A 22,175-nucleotide genomic window follows, 5' to 3' on the forward strand; every position below is an offset into this window, starting at 1 on the left:
TCTTATGTAATTGATATGCAAGTGGATTTATTTGTCTTTTTTTTCTTCTCTGTTCAAGTTACCTGGACAAAAGAAAACACTAACGTCATCGGCTTTGCAAATTACACAGTCAAAGTGGAGGGTGAACGACACAGTATGCTCATCAAATCAGCTAAAATAAATGATGGTGGAAAATACTGTGTAACTGCTGTTAATCAGATGGGAAAAGCCTCCAGCAGTGCCACCCTTATTGTTAAAGCAGGTAAGTCAGCCCATTTAACTTGGATTAAGTCAGCTATACTGAAAATTGTTATTGTAGTCTGTCAAATATGCAGCATAACTCTTATTAGTGTCCCATAGATTAATGAAAGAATACCCTATATATTCAAAAACAAGCCAACATAATAATCATCTTTAAAAAAAACCACAAACATCTTCTGGTTTATTTCCACAATAGCATTGTGTTTCAGCTGGTTTCTCTCCAGCTCCCTTGTTGCTATCTCTCTGAACAAAATGTGTGTGCCATATATTCCAGCTGAACAACCTCACTTATAGTTACCATAGCAACTCAGAGGCAAAACTGAACCTATAAATTGCCCACTGAGGCTCAGTGGCTCCACTCACTGTGAATCCACTATTGTTTGGATATCACATTTTGACATCTCAGATGCTAATGATTTTTTAAGGGGTTGCTTCTTTTTTTTTTTAACACATGAACTTCTTGAACTCCCATGTTCTCATTGTCCCGTGCTCTCAGTAACAAAATATAAGGTTTACAGATACAAAGTAAAATGTTCACATAGGACTTACTCATAAAAAGCACTGTATCGAACTGGAAGTTAAAATATAGTGTAATCTTGCTGCTTTTATAGAGCCTGTACAGGAGCCTAAAGGAAACCTGGGTGTGCCCATGGATATCAGCAGCCCTATTACATCTGATGAGGAGTATCTCAGTCCCCTGGAGGAGGGCATGGATTTTGGAGGGCCAGAGCCAAGGCGAACTATTGACACACGATTCAGGAAACCCCCTGCATTCCTGGTGAGACTCTACAGAGCTCAATAGATAAAGCCACCAAATTTCCTTTCCGACTTGTAGTATGACATTAGTCTTTTTAGCCTTGACACTTACTCAACTGCATCTTTGACTGGTCGGTTGCAAAATGCTGCATGAAAATGTGCTATGTACAGGATGTCCTTGATTGATCGATATTAATTTTCCTGTATGAACATGTTATCTGTTGCGTGGTCATCCCATCAGCACATCTGTAAAATAAAACTTACAGGTAAAAATACATCTCTCAACCTCTAACTTGCATTACATTTCAAACAGGTAACAATGAGTGATCAAGCTGTCATTGAAGGACAGGAAGTCACCATGTCTGTCCGAATAAGTGGACAACCCAAACCCATGCTCTATTGGTAGGTCCTCTCACTTCATCAACTCATTGCTTGTGAGGGACATGGAAAAGACTTTCCTAAAATCACAATCCATGAGCAAGCTTACTCGACTCCACTGTTTGTTCTTGTGCATGCTGCTTTAATGCATCTGTTAAGGGAGGTGGAAACTTAATGTTTACTGAGCCTAACAATCCCCAGGCTGACACAAACGGTCTTAATAGGGAAAAGGGAAGAATAACATGCTTTCCCTTTTTACCATGGAGCTGCTCAGTGCCCAGAAACACAAATGTCTGGCTGAACTAATGAGCTCTTAGACAACAATCTGGAATTTGCATGCAGTGCTGAAGCCGTTCAAAAGAGAGAAAGAAGTCTGCACTTCCTCTTATGTTCCACCAGCCAGTGGTGTTTTACTGCAGAGAGTGAGGACAGCTTCACATGATGAGGCTGACTGATATTCTATATTCTTACTGTCAACGAATCCCACAGGAAGGCCAAACCCTGATATACAGTAGCTTATTGCTGTGGCACACGTTGCTGTTGAGAAACTATTGGAATACCTCTGAGCAGTAAAAAGCGATAGCCTTAATAGGGAATATGGAAAGCACCGAGAGATGAGCCATCATGTTGTTTTTGTGTTTTCATGGGATTTGTTTGACAATAAGTTTGACAGCAAGAAAAATATAGACTACTGCAAGTCTTATCCTTTAATGCGGGACACAAGAATAGGCTGAATCACTCCGGCAGGTTCTGTTATTGGAGTTAGTCATGAGTCTCAAGAGACAAAAGCAGAAAAGAAAGTGCTAAACATAACATTGGCAGCCCTGGACAATCTACCCCACCTCCCCCACCCCCTCCATACCAGCCAGAAGAGAGAGCTTTCAGTTGAAAGAGTGTATGTGCTTGGTCATCCCTCATTACATAAATTCATTTTGAAAAGCTCTGAGTGGTGTATGAGTGATTTGTGTCTTGTTTCAAAACATAGCAACAATTGTTCCCTTCGTTCTGCTCCTTTGTAGGCTGAGGGACAGAGTCACAGTAAAAACAGGCCCACGTCATATTGTACGTGAGACAGAAGATGGCACTTTTGAAATGACGATCAAGTCGGCAGTGAGGTCAGACTCTGGCATTTACACCTGTAAGATCATTAATGAATACGGAACAAAGCAGTGCGAAGGAAAGATGGAGGTAAAAGGTATGTTGTTTTTAAGAATCGGCTTGTCTGTTTGCTCAGTTTGACTTTGACCTGACACAAGTTAACTTGTTAGACAACCGTAACTCCAAGTTTCAATGTGACCTGTAGCTAGTTCACAACACCACCGTTCAGGTATCGCCTAACAACACTCTTCAGAAAATGTCCTTTATTTACACCCAGCTCCACCAGTTGAGCCAGGACTAGCTGTCATCCGCCCGGTCAAGGACATCACAGCCAAGGCTGGGGAGACGGTTTTGTTTGAGTGTCACGTCATTGGACCGAAAGACACCGATGTGGACTGGCTCGCAGATGGGAAACTGATCCAGCCGGCATTGCTCAACTGTAAGATGCACTTTGATGGGAGAAAGTGTCGACTGCTGCTCAACTCAGTACATGAGGATGACAGTGGGACATACATGTGCAAGCTCAGCACAGCCAAAGGTAGCTCTCAAGAATAAATATGACAAAATGTGAGATGTGCAATTATAAAGGACTTTATTCACTGTTTTCTTCTGTGACTGTAATTTAATTTGAACTCTTCAGAGGAAGTGACCTCATGTGGCAAACTCAAAGTCATCCCCTCCACTGAACCGCTCTTCACTCGCAAGTTGGATGTGCTGGAAGTGATTGAAGGGCGTAACGCTCGATTCGACTGCAAAGTCAGTGGGACACCATCTCCTAAGGTCACATGGAGTCACTTCGGTAGGGTGGTACTTTAGTAGATGTGTGAAAACAGTCCCCCTTTCAGATAAATCACCTAGAGTTTAGAGTTTCACAGAAATTTTACAAACAAGAAAAATAACATCTATGCCTTTGTGAAATTACCAAACTGTTTTGTTTTTTTTACCTCTTTCTTTCTCTTCAGACCATCCACTCACAGAAAGTGAGGACATTCGTATTCTTCAGGAGGGCGGCCGCCACTCTCTCATCATTTCTCACGTGACCAACGATGATGAGGGTTTCTACACTGTCATAGCCCGTAACAGTCATGGCGAGGCAGAGAGCTCCGCTGAACTTTACATACAAGAGCCACGGCCAGCCATCTCCTCACAGATGTAAGTGCAGATGTTCTTTCTTGGATGTCGGCCTGTAGACTCCTGTGTGTTTCACTGGGTTGCAAAAGCCACTAAAGCTTGCAATTTTGTCCATATTTACTTATCTGCTCTTAGGGCTAAACTAGAGAAGATGCCGTCCATCCCAGAGGAGCCAGAGGTCCCAGAGAATGAGGTGGAACGTTTCACCATGCCCGACTTCATCAAACCCCTTTATGACCTGGATGTGATCGAGGGAAAGGAGGCTGTGCTCAAATGCAAAGTGGCTGGTTTGCCGTACCCCACCATCGTCTGGTTCCACAATGGCAAAAGGATTGAGAGCACAGAGGACAGGAAGATGACACAGTGTAAGTGTTTCAAAATGAACTAACATTCACCAGATATTCAGGCCTGTCAAAGCTATCACTTTCAAGTTTCATTTTTAGGGCAGATTTGCCTATTTGTCAGTGCAATCACATTTAATACAGTAGGCTTGTTGAAAGATGTTAACAGACTACCATACCTCATATTGTCTCACCGTCCCTCCTCTGCTTCCGTCTGCAGTTCGTGACGTCCACAGCCTGGTCATCCGCTCTGTGTGCCATGCCCACGGTGGCGTCTACAAGAGTGTCATCTCTAACAAAGTAGGCAAGGCCACCTGCTACGCTCATCTCTATGTCACAGGTAATTTTCACTTTTTTTTGCGATGTACCTCAATAAATAAAAAAAAAACAAACTCATTGATAAAATAACTGTGATCAATAACACATGCAGTTATAGGTCAATGCATTATGTGACGCAGGCTTGAGAAAAGGCAGATCAGAAACATTTATGGACCTCTGATTCCATTGTTATCACTTTCAGATATCCTCCCTGACCCTCCTGATGGGACTCCAGTGATTGAATCCATCACTGGTAAAACCATCACCTTAAGCTGGAAGAAACCAAGGAGGCTGGACCCTTCGATTGGTATGCAAGAATGATCATCAGATATGTTTTATTCACCAGAATAAATGAGTAAATTACATATTTTTTTAAAATACTGCTGACAGTTACACAAACACATTAGACATATTGCCTTCTAACACACACAAAAGATATGAATGTGTTTATTACAGAGTAAAATGACAATGAAATACAACAATTCAGAAATGCTGTACTATAACTCTAGACAAAATGATAGAAACAAAAGGAATCTCAGTTTGAGCTCACAATTGTTTTTTTGAAGTCCAACATTTTGATGGAGCACTGTGGATCAAAAACTTTTTTTCTTGTAGATCCCAGCTCCGTGATGTATGCCATTCAGCAACAAGCCCTGGGCTCCATCCAGTGGATCATCATAGCTTCTGGCCTGAAGGAGACCACTTACACCATCACCACCCTCTCCAAAGCAGTGCGCTACGCTTTCAGGGTCCTCACCATCACCTCCAAGGCTTTCAGCAAGCCCTCGACCGCCACCGACCCGGTGCAGCTCCTGGACCGAGGTACATTCAGCTTTTTAGAGCATCTGTTCATCCATCAGTGTATGTAGTGTAAGGTTTTTTTTTTTTAATATTATCTGTGTGCACTTTGATTTTCTTCAAGGTCCCTATCTTCAGGAGGCTCCAGTGATTATTGATAAGCCAGAAATTGTATATGTGATGGAAAACCAGTCAGTCACCATCACTGTTACTCTCAATCATGTCAACGCTGCAGTTCTCTGGAAGAGGTACCTTTGTCTCTGTTGTCAAGTTTCTATTAATGTCTCTTCTCTCTTGTCTCTTTATTTTACTAAACAAAGTATAATGAATCAAAAAGAAAAAAAACCCATTGCATGAATAACCTTCACTTACATTTTCTTGTGGTACTTTTTCCAGCGTACACAGTATTTTTGTCATTATTCAAATTTTTAATTTTATTTTAATCTCAACAAAAAAACTGTAATAACCTCCAGCTAGTATTCTATAACACTGCAGTTGGATTTGTAGTTGTAACACTCATGCCGTTATCACACAATTATTTAATTTGTGTGTTATTTGGTGGAAAAGTCACCACCTTGTGGACCCAGGGTATTATAGGTGGATGGTCAGAGTGTAGGACTGACAGGCATAAATAAAGTATGACAGTGTGTACAGGCAGTGTGATATCAAACATTCCAGTGCACTGACAAAAGTCTATTATTGTGTGCTGACTTACACTCAAGCAACAGCCACTCATCCACCACAACAGTGCAGTGAAAGCCTGCTGCTATCCTGCCTATAACATGTTAAACATATGAATCCTGGTTTACAATGCAAACCTTTTTCTACAGGAGGGGATTGGTCCTGGCCAGCAAGCTAGGCCTGTATGAGATGACAATGCCAGATGATGACCAGCACACGCTGAAGCTGCTGAAAGTGAAGAGTGCTGACGTCGGAGAGATGTTGTTTGTGGCCTCCAATAAGTATGGCAGCGACAGCTGCACCTTCAGCGTTGAGATGTCAGGTAGGCAGTAGATCCATCCATCTGTCCGTCCATCCATCCATCCATCCATCCATCCAAATGTAATGTAACTTGGTACTGTGCCTTTATATTTCTGTCCACAGCTCCACCAACATTTGAAACTATCATGGAGGACTTGGATGTTTGTGCTGGAGAGACCCCTCGCTTTGCTGTGGTTGTGGAGGGCAAACCTATTCCTGACATCCTCTGGTTCAAGGTTTTTTATCCATCTCACATGTTTATTCCAGTGAAACAGTAGGATTTTTAGTCTTGATACTTTTCCTCTGAGTGCAGCAGTACGTAAGGAATGCAATAGGCTGAATTTACCAAAAACAAATATTGAGTATTTTGTAATAAATCCTTAAAGAACTATTGGTGAAACCTACATTTTTCTTTCAGAATGATATCCTGCTGTCCGAGGGCAGTCATTACACATTTGTGTATGATGATAACGAATGTTCCCTGGTGGTCCTAAACGCTTGTACAGAAGACTCTGGGGTGTACACCTGCACTGCCAGGAACTTAGCAGGATCTGTGTCTTGTAAAGCTGAACTCACCATTCATCAAGGTAAGAGGTCAATCAGTCAGATTGCACAGCTGACAAACATGAATCAGCACCCAGTCTCCAATGTAGTTATTTGGAGTCGTTTGGCTAATTTATTTAATCAATCAATACTTTCCCATTACCGTAGCTAAAAGTAAAGCGGATCCTGTGGATGATGAGGAGACTATTCTAAGGAAGATGCGCAGACTGACAGACTACTATGACATCCATAAGGAAATTGGAAGGTAAGCCATTTGTTAGGGCCACAAAATCACATAATTTTGTGCTATGTGGTGCTAGAGAAGCACTGTCTACACAGGAACCAATTTTTATCAAATTGCCAAAATGAGGCTTCCTCATGTCTTCATGTCTTAATCTTGCTATTTTTGACAGATTTTTTTTCTCTCATAGAGATAAGATTATATATTTTTTTTTCTCCAGAGGTGCATTTTCCTATGTGAAACGTGTGATGCAGAAGGTAGGAAAAATGGAGTATGCTGCGAAGTTTATGTCCACACGGGCCAAGAGGAAGGCTTCTGCTCTGAGAGAGATGAAGCTGCTTTCCAAGCTCGACCACGAGAGAGTCCTTTACTTTCATGATGCCTTTGAGAAAAAGAATGCAGTCATCATCATCACTGAAATGTATCCTTATCATATTATTACTGTTGCATTATATATGCATTGTGTCGTCCTAAAAATAAAAAAAAATGTATGCATATATATATATTCTGTGAATGTATTACAAACATGAGCTGTATGATGTACAATGTATCTAAAGTCCCAGAGAGACTAGACCTTAATTATTCTTTAAAGGTGTCACGAAGAGCTGCTGGACAGATTTATAAGGAAATCTACAGTAATGGAGTCTGATGTAAGTCCTATGCTTTGTGACTGCTCTGCAAATCTTGCACTCAACATTTCAATATCTGTGTATTGACAGATTTGTGTTTTGGCACCACCAGGTACGGTCATGTATTAGACAACTGCTCGAGGGGTTGGACTACCTTCATCATTTAAACATCATACACCTGGATATCAAGGTAGATGCTCGCAAAGACTAACTCTCTTTCATTATCTTTGTTTTTTTTGAAAATAAAGTTTGTATTAAAAATGAATTTCTAAAAAAAGAAAGAATTAAAGAAAGATTAAGAAAATGATCACGGAAAATTTACCCTGATGGCAGAAGATGATATAATATATTTTTTTTTTTTTCTGTCTTTAGCCTGATAACATCCTCATGGCAGATCCCCATGGTGATCAGATCCGAATCTGTGACTTTGGCAACACCGTGGTGATCACGCCTGATGAGGCGCAGTACTGCAAATATGGCACACCGGAATTTGTTGCACCAGAAATTGTCAATCAGACCCCGGTGTCAAAAGCAACAGACATCTGGTAGAGCATCTCTTGAACTTACAACAAAATTTTTTGTTTGTTTTTTCGTTTGTTTTGTCTAAACACATCACCTTTTTCTAACTCTCCTCTTTATTTGTCCAGGCCAGTTGGAGTTATTACATATCTGTGGTGAGTAAACTTATTATTATCATTATTATCATTATTTATTTTTTCTTCATTATTAAATGTATTTCAAAATGCAGAATATCAGTTTCAGTTTTTGATAACTTTACCTGTTCCAGACTACCTGTGGGTTTGTCATTAAATGTAAGTATTTGCTTCTGTTTTTAAGTCTGACAGGAGTTTCTCCATTTGCTGGAGAGAATGACCGAAGCTCTGTGCTGAACATCAGGAACTATAATGTCGCCTTTGAGGAGAGCATGTTTGCTGACCTTTGCCGGGAGGCTAAAGGGTTCATCATAAAACTGCTAGTAGCAGACAGGCTGTGAGTAACGCTGCTGGATCTCTATTTTTCAATATCTGTTTTATGTTAAACTCTTGTACAAAATTCATAATTTACAATTGCAGCAAGCCATTCAGGAAATGCTTTAAGTATACTGACTAACACATGAGCTGATTGCGTGAAGCATGCAATTTGTCTGTTCAATATGTTTCATTCCTTATTCTTCTGTTATCGATTATACATTTTAAATAATATATATATATATAATGTGTCAAATTTCCAAAGCTATTTCAACTATTCTGTCAGTCATAACTTTCACTACACTACATTTTCCTCTCCTCCATTTTATAACTACACATAGAAAATGTCCTTTATCAAATGAAAAAAAAAGTCACTTGTGTGAATGATTTTATTTCAGTACTAGATGCTTATCAAATTCATACCTGGTGTATATATGGCATTGTTCTCTGGTCTCTGTCTGCAACTTTAATGAGGTCTTCATCTGATGCTTTTCATTTAAGATACCCAAGATATCAAAGTTTATTCATCTAGCTAATGAAACATATGTGCACAAACCTGAAAGACTGAAATATGCCATAATTTTCCTTTAGGAGACCTGATACTCAGGAATGTCTCCGACACCCTTGGTTCAAGGTAAGACAAGGCCAGGGGCACTTCATGCTACAATGTTGATCATCCACAACCTCTTTCTACAGTAATTTGAACTTGACAAAACTGATCAACATCCCATTCCTAATTTCTTTTTATTTAATGTCTATTTATTTTACAGATACTTAGCAAGGGAAAGGCCATTAGTACAGAGGCCCTGAAGAAGTTTGTATCTCGCAGAAAATGGCAGGTGAGGGATGTTTAATTTCCTATTCTGTTTTTTTATTTTGCATTACGCTCAGAATGCCTAGAAATAATTTTTCATCTTTTAACTATACCATATTTCCTCTTTTACAGCGTTCACTTATCAGCTATAAATCAAAAATGGTCATGAGGTCCATACCCGAGTTACTGAATGATTCCTCCAGCCATATCTCCATCGCAGTTCCCAGGCACCTTAAAGAAAGTTCACCTTTGCCATCATCATCCTCAGATTCTGATGAAGACATTGATGAACTGCCATTTATTCCGATGCCACTCAACATGGAATTCTCTGGATCACGGATGTCCCTGAACGACATCCAGACTACCGAGCAGGAAACAGGAAAGCAGAATGGAACTAATAAAATGTCCGGGTCCCCTGTTCAAGCACAGGAGGCAAAGGAGTGTGACCCTAAACAAATGAACAAAGAAGGAGTTGAAATCACAGGTAAGGGCCGCCATCGGAAAAGATCATCACAAGACAATGACAGGGGTTCCTCAGATGAAGAACTACCTGCTGAACTGCCACAAAAGTCAGAGCTGTCTAGAAAACCACTGCGAAGGGGTTCAAGCATGGAGTCAGACAAACCAGAGGGTGGACGAAGAAGAGGAGAGCTCAGGCGTGGAGGCTCAGCCGACAGTGCATTGATGCTTAGGATTACACCCGAGGAAGGAGCTGGAGAAGGAAACCAAGAGGAAGGCAAGAGAGTTCTGAAGAAAGCTGTGTCTATGGAACTACCTAGGAGGAGCACCAGCCCAGGCACTGCCAAGATGAGTCAAGAAGACTACGCCCTTAAACTGGAGCTGATGAGACAGCGACTGCTTCGTGGTGGCTCTGTAGACAACAAAATGAGTGGACTGAGAGGACCACTGCTGGAAACATTAGGGATGGGAGATGAAAAACGTGCAATATCCTCAGATCGCTACTCTCGTACTGCTCGTTTGGGCCCACCACCACTAACTAGAGCTGCATCCACTGATTCCCCAAGGGAAGAAGTTCCCAAACCCAAAGTTTTGCGAAAAAGTGCTTCTTTCAGTCAAGGTGATTCAGAACCCATAGCTCTACACCGCCGGTCTGGAGCTCCTCTGGAGATTCCCCTGGCACAGATAGAAGAGAGAAGGCTTAAGGAAGCTATATCTATGTCATCTTTGACTGAGCAAACCAAGCTAGATTCTCGTCCAGTGACTCCCAGGGAACCTTCACCAAAACCGCCAACTCCAGAGTCTGTTGTGCAGGAGAGTCCTACCAAAACAGAAAGCGAGGAATCACTAATGGAGAGAGAGATAAAGCCTGATGAGACTATAAATGAAAAGATGGATGGTTTGACTACAGATAGTAATTTTGATGAGAGATCGAGCACAAGTGGTTTCTCAGAGAAGGACATGAGCATATCAGAAGAACCAATGATTGAATCAGAGTATACGGGCCAGAGAATTCCTACACCTCCTCCTGTGGTCCAAAACTCTAAACTAGAGGAGAAAATGGAAGAGGAAGAAGAAAAAGAAGAGATTAGTAAAGAAGAAGAGGAAAGAATTGTCAGTGTTTCTGAATCAAATGCTAAAGAAAATGTAGAAGATACTGTAGAAAATGTAGAAGAGGAAGTAAATATGCCTGCTAAATCTTCTGAGATGCTCATAACCACAAGCTCAGTTATGATGAGACCCACGCAAGAATATTCCCATCCATCAGAAGATGTTGTGTCAACTTATGTAACACCCTCGCTTCCTGCTCGAGTTGTTCTGCCAGATGGAAGGACTTCAGCATACGCTAGTATAATGCAGACCATCATGGTCCCTTCACTTCAGCCTCTCAATGACTCACCTTTAGGCCCCTCTACTCCTGTTGTTGTTCCAACCACCTCACTGTCCTCAGTATCAACTGAAACATCATCACCTGCCAGCATACCCTCTGCTTTACCAGGTGTGCTGAGGCCAGCCATCATGTCAACCACTGAGCACCCTGCTGTATACTCCAGGGTGGCATCGCCAGAAATGATCACAAAAGAATCCAGTCCACCAAAGACTACCACACATTCCTCCTCCCAACAAGAGCTTTCAGCAGGAATGGGCTTAGAGGACATTACCTCTGAAGAAGTCTTTGAGGCTCGCTTCAAAAAACGTGAGTCTTCTCTCACAAGAAGTCTAAAATTTTTGTCTCGGTCCAAGAATGACGACAAATCACAAGCAGCTTTCTCAGACTCCACAGAGTCAAGTGAAGAGATATACAGACCTGGGCCAATTGGTGCACCACTGGAATTGGCACCAAGGAGACTTGAAGAGAAGTCGAAGTCAGTCCAGGACCTTCGTGAAGCTCAAAAGGACCAAGGCTTTATGAGAAGACTCTCTATGCGCCTGAAGAGAACTCCATCAACCGAGCGCAAGGATGAAACAACCAAAGAAGAAGACTCAGTTTCTTCAAGACGAAGGCTTTCTTGGACTCTTGGTCGACGAGGATCACAGGAAAAGAAGGAAGTGGAGATGATGCGGATGGATGGTGGTGGTGATGCCTCTGTTGAACAAGATGAAAAGGAGCTTAAGAAACCTAGTGAATCACCAGTCTTGACAATGCGAAGGAAGATTGAATCAACAGTGGCTGGGATCTCCACCAGAATTCGTAGCTTCTCAGAGGAAAGGAAAACATCAGAGGAAAAGGAACAAAAGCGGACACCCATTCTCTCTATGCTTCGTCGTGCAACATCAGAGAGCCGTGCTACGAAGGTTGCCAGTGTTCCTCAGAACCAGCTGGCATCTCAGGCCAGTAATGGCGCCTCATCAGAGTCTCTAGACTCTGTGTCCAGCCTAAGGTCAGATGCATCAAAAGGTATGAGACACTAACTTCACCCTACTGCTCCGCATTTGAGTAGAGTACTATTACTTACGCTTTCTTAAATGTGGCACTTACGCTTTCTTAAATGTGGGATGATTGACTTATAGATTTGATTTTTGTTTTTCTCGCAAAGGTGTGGAGGGGGAACGCAGATCCCGCTGGGATAGATGGGGCCTGACCAGAGGGAGGCGAGACAAAACAGTTTCACAGCCTGACTTACCAACAGCAATCTCCAGAGAAAATAGTTCCTTACGCTCACGCCAGTATTCCAGACTGGCTTCTGGTAAGTGTACATGAAGAGGCTGTGATCGCACTGGGTTAGAGCTAGCAGCTGGTTAGTTTCGCTTTGTTTAGCAGAAAGACTGAAAGCAGGATCAACCTGGCTCTTGTTGCTCTTGTCGCCATACAGTTGCTGTGCAACCACCAGAGACTTCAGGAAGTGACTGCTCCCATAAATAACCCACAACATGTTTTTTATGTTGTTTTTTCTTCAGGTTAAACAAATGAGATATAACATGTTAAACTAGTGATTTTCAGCAAGAAATGAATAACCAAAATACTAATACACAAAAAGTTCAACTGTTGCTTTAAGTCACCATTATTAAATATTATATGTTGCATAGTTTACCAAACCATGATGTGGAATTGTACGTCAACATCAGTGAACCTGGAGCATTTAATTGCTATATTATATACTTTTACACAGCAATATCAAGTGTATGTGTGTACTGTATGGATGTGATTTAACTGGTCTAATGTATTTGGCTTCCAGATTTCCCTCCAGTCTTCCACATCAAGCTGAGAGATCATGTCCTGCTGGAGGGGGATCCAGTCACGCTCAGCTGTCTGCCAGCAGGCAGCCCCCACCCACACATTACCTGGCTAAAAGGTAAAGATCTCTGACGTAAATAAGGCAGTACTACCTAACAGTTGGTCTCACAGGTGGGTGGTCAGAATCACTTCACTTGCAAATTACAGTAATTTACATAATTGTTCTTAGTTCCGTGAGTGTAGAGACATAATGACGGCCTACGTTGCATCTCAGTACATACGAACATATGGTACCATGACAACAGAGTGTGCCTCAGTGGAAAAAGAAAAAAAAGTGCAGATAAACACTGCAGATTCCTTATTTCTCTTTATTACTCTTTATTACACTTTAAACCATTAGTTATAGAGGACTAGATATAAAAGATTAGATTAGATATAAAAGTCCCTTTCTGTGCATGTATGTTTCTTCAGATAAAAAGCCCCTGGAGATTGATTCCAGGATGAACATGATCGCCTGCCCTGATGGCCGGCAGCTACTGATGATCATGCAGACCACCAAGAAGGATGCAGGGGTTTATGAGTGTGTGGCCACAAACCCCCTGGCTGCTGTGTCCAGCTCTTGCACGATATCTCTTGCTCGTAAGTAATTGATACGTATCTGCTTTTATTTCAGTCTGTGAGGAGAAGTAAACTATGTCAGTCCTATGTACGTGTATATTATAGCACTATATAAAAAATAAATACAGTAATACTGGGGCTGGAGTCCAAGAACAGATTATATGTTGTATTACTGATTAAATAAACTAGTTTTATAAACTTTTGTTTACTTTTTGTTTTAACAGGCCTGCCCAATCGTCCTGGGACCCCTGAGATTCCTCAGAAGTACAACAACACGGCCTTGGTACTGTGGAGGCCCTCAGACAACATGGCCCCCTGCACATACTCTCTGGAGAGAAAAGCAGAGGGTCAGTGTTTACAAATAATAATTCAATGTTTTATTGCCTATTTCAGATGCCTAGTGTCAGATATCATATATTTTTTAATTATTATAATTATTATATTTCCCTGTGGCTTTTGGAAGGGTTACATGGACGCAAAGATAATGGGGTAGGACTTGCCCATACTACATTTTACCTTATTGCTACAGGAAACTTCACTTTCTTTTCAAAATCCGCTGTGAGCAGATGTATATACTGTAGGTAAACATGTGAGGCAGTGTGCACTACACCTACTCCTATCAGACAAGGTAACAAACAACATCTTTTTATGAAAATGAAATCAACAACACCACATAAATAATACAAATGACTTTCAGGTTGCTATGGCAACACCTGGGCTATGGCACTCAGTGGTGAAGGTGAAATAGAACTATCTTACTCCATGTTTAAGGCAATATCAGTGTCAATGCACATGAGAAATGAGACTGGCTTATGAATAGCAAAACAAGGTCTGTGTTCATTGAAGATGTGCATTTATATGTGATTATTGTCAACTGAAGAGGTTAACAGATGTTAATGAGATTTCTAGGAGTCGTTTGCAAGGCCACCGACAACATTATCAACATTTACTTTAACATTCACAATTTTGAGCCTTTTTTAGCTTTAAGTTCCAACCAAAAAGAGGTGACTAGCTGAATAAATGTGCATTTTATACTCAGCTAAAAGAAGTAAGGTAGAAAAAATCAAAATAACATTAATGCTAAAAATGTCTAATGTCTGAAAATAATATGGACATACAGTATATACTGATCTTTTTTTACTCCCCAGGTGAGAATAACTGGCTGATCGTGGCAACTGGGGTGGCAGACTGTTACTACAATGTGGTTGACCTGCCACCAGGGTGCTCCTTCAGGTTCAGGGTGGCATGTGTCAACAAAGCTGGCCAGGGCCCCTACAGCAACCTCTCAGAAGTAGTGAGTCTGGATGCTTCAGGTATGTGTTATCTTTATTTTAAATATGACAGTCACTGTGTATCACTTTATTGATTTATCTCCTTGTAAATGGCTGTATACATACACACAGGATTAAAGCTTGATGTGGTGTGATGTTTTTATGTGTATGTTGTATTTTTAGTCTGGGACAACATACAGTACATTACAAACTATTCACTGTTCCCGAACGATGCATTCTCGTGTAGAGCCAAGCACTGAATATACTGTCCTCTTCATATATCAGCTCAGGTCTTTGAGGTGTATCCTCCCTCTCCTTATCTTTCAGTAGAACCAGCTAAAACCAGTGCTACCGTGGTGGTCAAGACTGTCCCTGCAACTTCTCCTACTCCCCCTGTGGTGATGATGTCATCCATGAAAGTTCCTCCCATTAAACCAGCTCCTAGTAAATCCACTACAGTGACACTTGCCCAACCGGTCCCTCCCTCTATTTCAGCTCCCACTCCACCTGTGGTTAAATCTGCTTCTCCAATAACCATCAAACCCACTGTTCAGGTGGATGCTAGCCGTCCTGCTGTCATTCCCCCCGTTAGCACAGCACCCTCTGAACAAGCTCCTGTTCAGACCACCACAAGTGTCCAAGTCACGCCAGCAAAAGCCAAGACCACCCTTAGCATCAGTGTGAGCAAACCCCAAACCAAGCTGTCGCCCCCGCCTGCTGTTCCACCCAAACCTCGGAGTCCTGTCCATGTAGCCATCCCCGTAACCAGCAGAGCCCCTCTTCCTGTATCTGCACCTTCACCTGCACCTGCACCTTCACCTGCAGCTGCACCTGCACCTGCACCTGTCATCGGGAAGCCTATTTCATCTGTGCCAATGTACGTGCCAACTGCGACTGCACGTGTCACTCCGCCCTCTCAATCTAGTTCCACCCCGACAGCCACCACCCCCTCAGTCACTCCTGTGACTCTCTCACCGCCTGTGGTGGTGGTGCAGAGCTTGACCCCTGTGCTGCAGGGAGGGGACAGCTGGAGTAGCTCATCTGGACGGGTCACCCCATCTGGACGCGCCACCCCATCAGGTCGGGTCACACCGTCGGGACGCAGGACACCGCTGGGCAAGCCTGGGGAGGGATCTCTGCGCCAGGGAGTCCCACAGAAACCTTACACCTTCATGGATGAGAAAGCAAGGTAATGATCGCTGCGAGAACAGGAGTCAAATATAGAGAACTCATTTATGCAAAACAATCTGAAATATGAAGTTGTTTGTAGCTACATACCCTGACTGTTCTGCTAAGATCTCTGATTAAGGCAAATTTTGTGCTTTTTTAACCAATCAGTAATAGCATTGATCATATATTGAGACAAGGGACTAAACATGATGTTTGCATTATGTTAGTATAATATCTTTCTTAGTTTTAGATTTTTTTTGACAACACACAAAGAAATATCATGAACATTAGATTTGGAATCAGTGGCTTCTCCTGCTCTGTTTGCCTGCTGAATTCATAGCATTCCCTTGTCACACAGGGGTCGTTTCGGTGTGATCCGTGAGTGCCGGGAGAACGCCACAGGAAACCTCTTCATGGCCAAGATTGTTCCGTATGAGGCAGACAACAAGCAGGCAGTGCTGCAGGAATATGACATCCTCAAGTCCCTTCATCATGACAGGATCATGGCTCTGCATGAAGCTTATGTCACACCACGCTACCTGGTGCTTATCTCTGAGTACTGCAGTGGAAAGGAGCTACTCTACAGCCTCATAGACAGGTGAAGCCGAACTGGGAGCCGTACTTGTACCATTAAATTGGTCGCTTGTCTGAGTTGGCGGAGCAGAAACACCATGTCTAAGCACCTGCCATAAAATATTCTTCCCAGAGTCCCTTAACCAGCTGTTTCCTTCTCAGGTTCCGTTACTCCGAGGATGATGTGGTGACCTACATCGTGCAGGTCCTCCAGGGTCTGGACTACCTCCACACGCGACGCATCCTCCACCTGGACATCAAGCCAGAGAACATCATTGTCACTTACATGAATGTCATCAAGATCATAGACTTTGGCAGCGCTCAGACGTTCAACCCTCTCTTCCTCAAGCAGTTCAACCCTCCTATTGGAACACTGGAGTACATGTGTAAGACTCCTGCTTTTCACAGATCCCTTGGAATTAATTAAAGCTGTCGTAATCAATATTTTTATTGTAACAATTGATCAAATGACTGTGGGATCTCTCATAGTGACAAACCACAGAAGATTTTCACCTGACTCCTCGAAATCCCTCAGATCTTTGAGCTTTTTAGCACCTTTCAGCTCATTGTTTTGGATGTTTTGTTTGTGGCCCACAACTTAACTGCACTGATTCACTCTCACTGCTGTGCACCACCCGCCCTGCCCCAAACAGCAGACAGACAGCAGTCAGCAACTACTTGGTGAACTAGGCTCTAATGTTGCTCTGTATCTGCTGGATGTGTAAATCAGCAGTTATTTGCTAACACATTAGCCATATCAATGTTTTAGGGTGATATTTCCTTGTGTTTACTGCTTGTTTTGCCAGTAAGTCAGTTTAGTTTGTCAGTGAGGTCTCATTTAGATCAACATCTATTTTTAAGAGGCACGTGAGAACAAACACAAGATTATGACTAAGTTAATTTGTTCACTCAAAGCAAATATTACACACAGACACTAATAAACAGTCACAAATATAATATTATTTATCACCAAATTTTGACTTCCAAAAGGAAGGTGCATATTACAAGAAACCATTGACTACAAATGTGTTCAGTGGATGTACTAAGTAATTGAAGATATTATGGTAAGGCACTTAAAGTACAACGCTATAATTCACCTATGTATTGGTCATTTTGTGCACTGGGTTAGAAAAATATAATTTCTTGTATGGTATAATCTCTTATCTTATATAACTGTGCTAATTTATTAGGAGTATAAATGAAAAGTCTTTGTTGGTTTTGACATTCTGTTGATTTATTCTATTAATACTGATCTTGTCATTTCTGCTCTTCAGGAGGTTTATGTAACTGAACTGTCAGTGGGTGTGCACCAGCTATGAAAACAAAGGAGCATTATAAACTAAACTAAACTAAACTAAAACTATGCATTCTCCCATCTAATAAAGCTGTGCAAAACAATATCATCATAGTGTAGTGTAGTTTGTGTAGTACAAAGATGATTTGCAGATTAAATTAAAGTTTGTTGTAAAATAATGAAGCATGTGCATTTTTCCTTTCTCCTCCTTGCAGCTCCAGAGATGTTGAAAGGGGATGTAGTGGGCCCTCCAGCTGACATCTGGAGTGTGGGCGTACTGACTTTCGTCATGTGAGTACGGCTTTCTCAGCTTCCACTCAGCAGGTCCTCTTTAAATAGAAATGTAATAGTGTTCTTTAGGTGAGACCGGGCCTATGATTAAGAAATGTGTCTGCTGCGTTTGCTTTTCTAGGTCTTAATATAAAATTTTAGATGCCGTGAACATCTTGATGCTGGTTTCTTCATTCACAACCAACCTAATGAGCCAGCTTAGATTTCATTGTGCATTGTCGATATGTTTTAGAGTGAGCTACATGGTTTTGTGGCGGTGAAAACCTTTCCCCCTCATTTTCCAGGTTGAGTGGCAGGTCGCCTTTCATGGAAAATGATCCTCAGGAGACTGAAGCCAGGATCCAGGCGGCAAAGTTTGACCTCTCTAAACTCTACCAGAATGTGTCCCAAAGTGCCTCTCTGTTTCTTAAAAAGATCCTCTGTAGCTACCCTTGGTAAGCTGAACATTTGTCCTGTTTGTAATTCCCATTTTGCACAGAATTTCTTGTTGCTGAACATATAGACCTTTTATTGCCTGCGATCTAATTTCAGACATCTATAAATAGTTGTGTCCTCACTGTCTGGTCTTCTACAGGGCCCGTCCATCCATTAAGGACTGCTTCAGTAACTCCTGGCTTCAAGATGCCTACCTGATGCGTCTTCGTAGGCAGACTCTTACCTTTACAACCACCCGTCTCAAGGAATTCTTGGCCGACCAGCAGCGCAGGCGAGAGGAGGTGGCCACCAAGCACAAAGTTCTCCTGCGGTCCTACAAGAGCTCGACACAAAGCCCCACCAGCCCCACCACGCCAAATGTGCCACCCCCACCCACCACACCTGTGACCCAGTGAAAACAGGCTTCCAAACAGCAGTTGGTGGGACTGCACGGGGGAACATCCTCAGAGTGAGATGAGAGTTTGAGCCGCCAGGTGGGATGGTCCCTTCAGGTCCCAGCTGTTGAACTTGGTCAGAAGAAAAAAAAAAACTGATGAAACCAGCAGTGGCTGTGATCTACAGAGACATCATTTCTTTTTCTTTTGTGGTTCTGACAGAGAATCTGAAAGAACGATTTAATGCCTAAGGAACTCCTACAATCAGAGCCTGACTGCATTTTTTATAATGTGGACCTTGTTCATACAAGGCAGGATGGTGTCTTCAAGTTAGTACCTCAAGGTTTGTAACTTTGCATACATTTTGGATAAATTACTTCTTTTCTTAGCGTCAACTCTACACTGATTACAGGGGACACGTATAAATACATTGTAGTAACCCACCATGAAAGGCCTGAAATTGCTATTATAGATTTTTGATGTTGAAAAAAAAAAATTGAAGTCATTCACGAGGTTCCAAAATAATCCAGAACAACTAAAACAATGATGCCTTTTCCATAGTAATGCCTCTACTCTCTCAGTCTATCACAGGCTCATATTCAAATGTTTGTTTCCTGACCCGATAAATCTATGATGTCTAATTCTCTGTCCTTGATCAAAGATGTGAGAGAACTTGGGATGCTAAATATTTCCCTCCATTAACTTAATCTATCACTTTACTTACAGCAGTGTAATTCGTGCTGTCTGAGTTTTTATACTGCCATAGCACCTCAAATAATCGTCAAGATTGTAGCAGCCCCAGAGAGAACTTTGTTTGTTTTGTATGGAGTTTATGAAATATGAATGAATATATATTGAGTTCAGAGGATACATTGGACAGCTCTCAAGGGCTATTAAAAAAGGACTCTTTTAATCAGCACAAATTTCTTCCCTAATGTTAAGAAATATGATAATTATGATTCTCTCATTCTCAGAAGCAGGGTTTATGTTTTTTGTTATTATCATCCTCTTTGCTCTTAGTGATGATCTGGACAGCGTAAGTGACTCCATGCAGTACTGTCACTGTGTTGGCGCCTGGCCGACACCGGCTCCTTCACCACACATAAGCTAACAAACACCTTATTGGCTTCCAGTCGAACAACACTCTTCCACTCAGCCCAGTGTCAAGGATCCAATTTGATTAGCCATGCACTCGTCTCTTGAGTTTACTAAAATGAGGTTTACAAGTTTTCCGGGGTCAGTTTGTCAGTTTATACTTTGACTGCACTTTGACACGAGACCCTCATTAAATGTTAGATTGTTTAGGGGGTAAGTGGTGAACTGAATAACCCACTGGTGATACTGGCGTGCCTCTAAGTGCCATTAAAGAGTTAGCATTAGTCAGCATTAAATAGCCTCCACAGTTCATTGAGATAGGCTGTTGATGAAGACATTGCTGAGTGTATTAATTCTTATTTTAAGTATAATTTTCAACAGGTAACAGCTCAGCTACTGCTTTCTTTGATTGTTATAAATTACAGTTTTTAAATGGCAGAACTTTTTATAAATAAAAGGAAGGTTTTAATTGGTTAGAATTAGCATTCAACATACATAAATGCTTATTGGTTTATTCCCTTAATTAAAGTGTCAAACACCTTTTTAGTTTCCAGTCCATACAAGCTTACACTGTCAACAGTGATTAAATGATAAATCTAATACACAGGCGACATTGCAGCCTCTGCAGACTGTATAAAATATTAAATCAGAAATGTGAGACAATCTATACACATCTAGGGAAAAAAAATAATTTGTAAATAAGAAATACTTCCTCTTATTCCCACATGAATAAAAACCAAGTATTTGTTCATCAACAAGAGAGTGTAAATACGTGAACACATGCCTCCTTAACTGGCTGATTTTCAAACCATTACAAAATAGATAAATCATGAATTGAATCTATTTTTTCACTCTGGTTTCGGTCCCTTAAAACACATATCTTGTGCTCTGCAGGGACAAAACTGAAGATTACAGTTGGGCAGACAAACATTTGTCTCATGGGTAGACTCAAAGTATCTGATCCAGTTGCCTATTGGCATTTAAAAGTTACATTTGTTCTCATTTTAGTCATGTGCAAAGAATAAACTGAAATGAGTAAACAACTGACTCTAGTTGCTCTACATTATATTCTGTTTCCAAATATATCGTCAGTCTCACCTCTGAGAAAATATCTACAGTTATAGCCCCTTTAATCCGAGGATGGTTCAACCTAAACATTAGTAGTCAGTCTACTCCAGTACATTGGCTTTGAGATTATATTGATCATACATCAGTGATACAGTGATCCTTTTGATTCATCTTTGTTATTTTATGGTAAACAAATGGCTTAAGTTGTGTTGTTCCTGTTATGTTGCGTTGCCTTGTGACGGCAAATTCAGTTTTCAGACCAGAATGTGAGACTTTTGCACAAATGTCAGATTTTTTTGGTCATTTTGCTGCCACATGCAGGCGACTGGTATCAACTACAGATTTACACACTCAACACACGATGTGTAATTTCCGTTTAGATTCATTTTAAAGAAAGTATCAAGGAATCTCAAACAGACACTGAGGAGTGTTTTTGGGTGGTAGAAAGCTGCATCACACATCAAATCCTGAGTTATTTTTAATATGTGTATTGACTGACAGAGGTTGTTGGTAATTCTATGAAATTATTTTACTAGTTCTATCTATTCTAATGCTATTGCTAGATAAATACTGCCTTTTTCTGCAGCTCTTTGTCGTTTTGGCTCAGTCATTTTCCTATGCAGAGTAGAAGTGAATCACTAAGGGAGTTGTTGTTTTGAACCTGAATGGAAACATGCAAGATCAGCATGAAATGCAACGTTGCATAAAACTCTAAACGTCTGTGCAATATATTAACTCTGTTCTTCACTCGTATGAAACGAAATGACGACTGCTTGTGAGCAGACGACAGGGTTTTAAAGATGTTGAACGCTCCACGTTTTGTATTAAAACCTCTATGCCGTATTTTGTGGAATGTGTTGCAGTGCCTCGTGATGGATATTAGACCCACAGAGAAAATAGTCTGTTAAATGAATGACTAGTTTATTTTTGATTATATGAAAGTGACTGCTTTGTTTGTGTGTGTGTGTTTCACAATTTGTTTATTTATTGAGTGACTGTATTTGTTACAGCTTCTGCTTTTTATTTTTGTGAAATCTCTGAATCTGGCATGGAAAAAGGCATGACAGCTGTTAAGGCTATGAACAATAAAGGAAATATGACAAATATGGGAATTTC

The 22,175-nt window shown here is 41.3% G+C and overlaps 1 protein-coding gene across 3 annotated transcripts in view; it reads left to right on the forward strand.

Annotated features, from left to right (window-relative positions):
• Positions 1 to 22,165, forward strand: part of spegb (striated muscle enriched protein kinase b) — a 35,186-nt gene extending 13,021 nt beyond the window's left edge. For 2 of the 3 annotated variants that reach the window (XM_056388804.1, XM_056388806.1), the window contains 36 exons: positions 59 to 241; positions 852 to 1,018; positions 1,310 to 1,398; positions 2,394 to 2,569; positions 2,750 to 3,010; positions 3,113 to 3,271; positions 3,435 to 3,624; positions 3,739 to 3,968; positions 4,165 to 4,284; positions 4,465 to 4,569; positions 4,878 to 5,084; positions 5,185 to 5,308; positions 5,891 to 6,063; positions 6,165 to 6,277; positions 6,460 to 6,628; positions 6,753 to 6,849; positions 7,046 to 7,246; positions 7,418 to 7,475; positions 7,567 to 7,644; positions 7,827 to 7,999; positions 8,102 to 8,128; positions 8,292 to 8,444; positions 9,014 to 9,056; positions 9,193 to 9,261; positions 9,369 to 12,093; positions 12,233 to 12,382; positions 12,872 to 12,988; positions 13,342 to 13,509; positions 13,713 to 13,835; positions 14,637 to 14,801; positions 15,087 to 15,948; positions 16,288 to 16,527; positions 16,665 to 16,888; positions 18,012 to 18,087; positions 18,372 to 18,521; positions 18,662 to 22,165. In XM_056388804.1, the coding sequence (XP_056244779.1) occupies positions 59 to 241; positions 852 to 1,018; positions 1,310 to 1,398; positions 2,394 to 2,569; positions 2,750 to 3,010; positions 3,113 to 3,271; positions 3,435 to 3,624; positions 3,739 to 3,968; positions 4,165 to 4,284; positions 4,465 to 4,569; positions 4,878 to 5,084; positions 5,185 to 5,308; positions 5,891 to 6,063; positions 6,165 to 6,277; positions 6,460 to 6,628; positions 6,753 to 6,849; positions 7,046 to 7,246; positions 7,418 to 7,475; positions 7,567 to 7,644; positions 7,827 to 7,999; positions 8,102 to 8,128; positions 8,292 to 8,444; positions 9,014 to 9,056; positions 9,193 to 9,261; positions 9,369 to 12,093; positions 12,233 to 12,382; positions 12,872 to 12,988; positions 13,342 to 13,509; positions 13,713 to 13,835; positions 14,637 to 14,801; positions 15,087 to 15,948; positions 16,288 to 16,527; positions 16,665 to 16,888; positions 18,012 to 18,087; positions 18,372 to 18,521; positions 18,662 to 18,917 (8,621 nt within the window). In that variant the 3' untranslated portion in view covers positions 18,918 to 22,165. The remainder of the gene's footprint in view (positions 1 to 58; positions 242 to 851; positions 1,019 to 1,309; positions 1,399 to 2,393; positions 2,570 to 2,749; positions 3,011 to 3,112; positions 3,272 to 3,434; positions 3,625 to 3,738; positions 3,969 to 4,164; positions 4,285 to 4,464; positions 4,570 to 4,877; positions 5,085 to 5,184; positions 5,309 to 5,890; positions 6,064 to 6,164; positions 6,278 to 6,459; positions 6,629 to 6,752; positions 6,850 to 7,045; positions 7,247 to 7,417; positions 7,476 to 7,566; positions 7,645 to 7,826; positions 8,000 to 8,101; positions 8,129 to 8,291; positions 8,445 to 9,013; positions 9,057 to 9,192; positions 9,262 to 9,368; positions 12,094 to 12,232; positions 12,383 to 12,871; positions 12,989 to 13,341; positions 13,510 to 13,712; positions 13,836 to 14,636; positions 14,802 to 15,086; positions 15,949 to 16,287; positions 16,528 to 16,664; positions 16,889 to 18,011; positions 18,088 to 18,371; positions 18,522 to 18,661) is intronic. The other variant, XM_056388805.1, reaches the window with a different exon arrangement.
• Positions 22,166 to 22,175: the final 10 nt, after the last annotated feature.

The sequence above is a fragment of the Seriola aureovittata genome, chromosome 11 (genome assembly GCF_021018895.1).
Source record: "Seriola aureovittata isolate HTS-2021-v1 ecotype China chromosome 11, ASM2101889v1, whole genome shotgun sequence".
Classification (NCBI taxonomy): Eukaryota; Metazoa; Chordata; class Actinopteri; order Carangiformes; family Carangidae; genus Seriola; species Seriola aureovittata.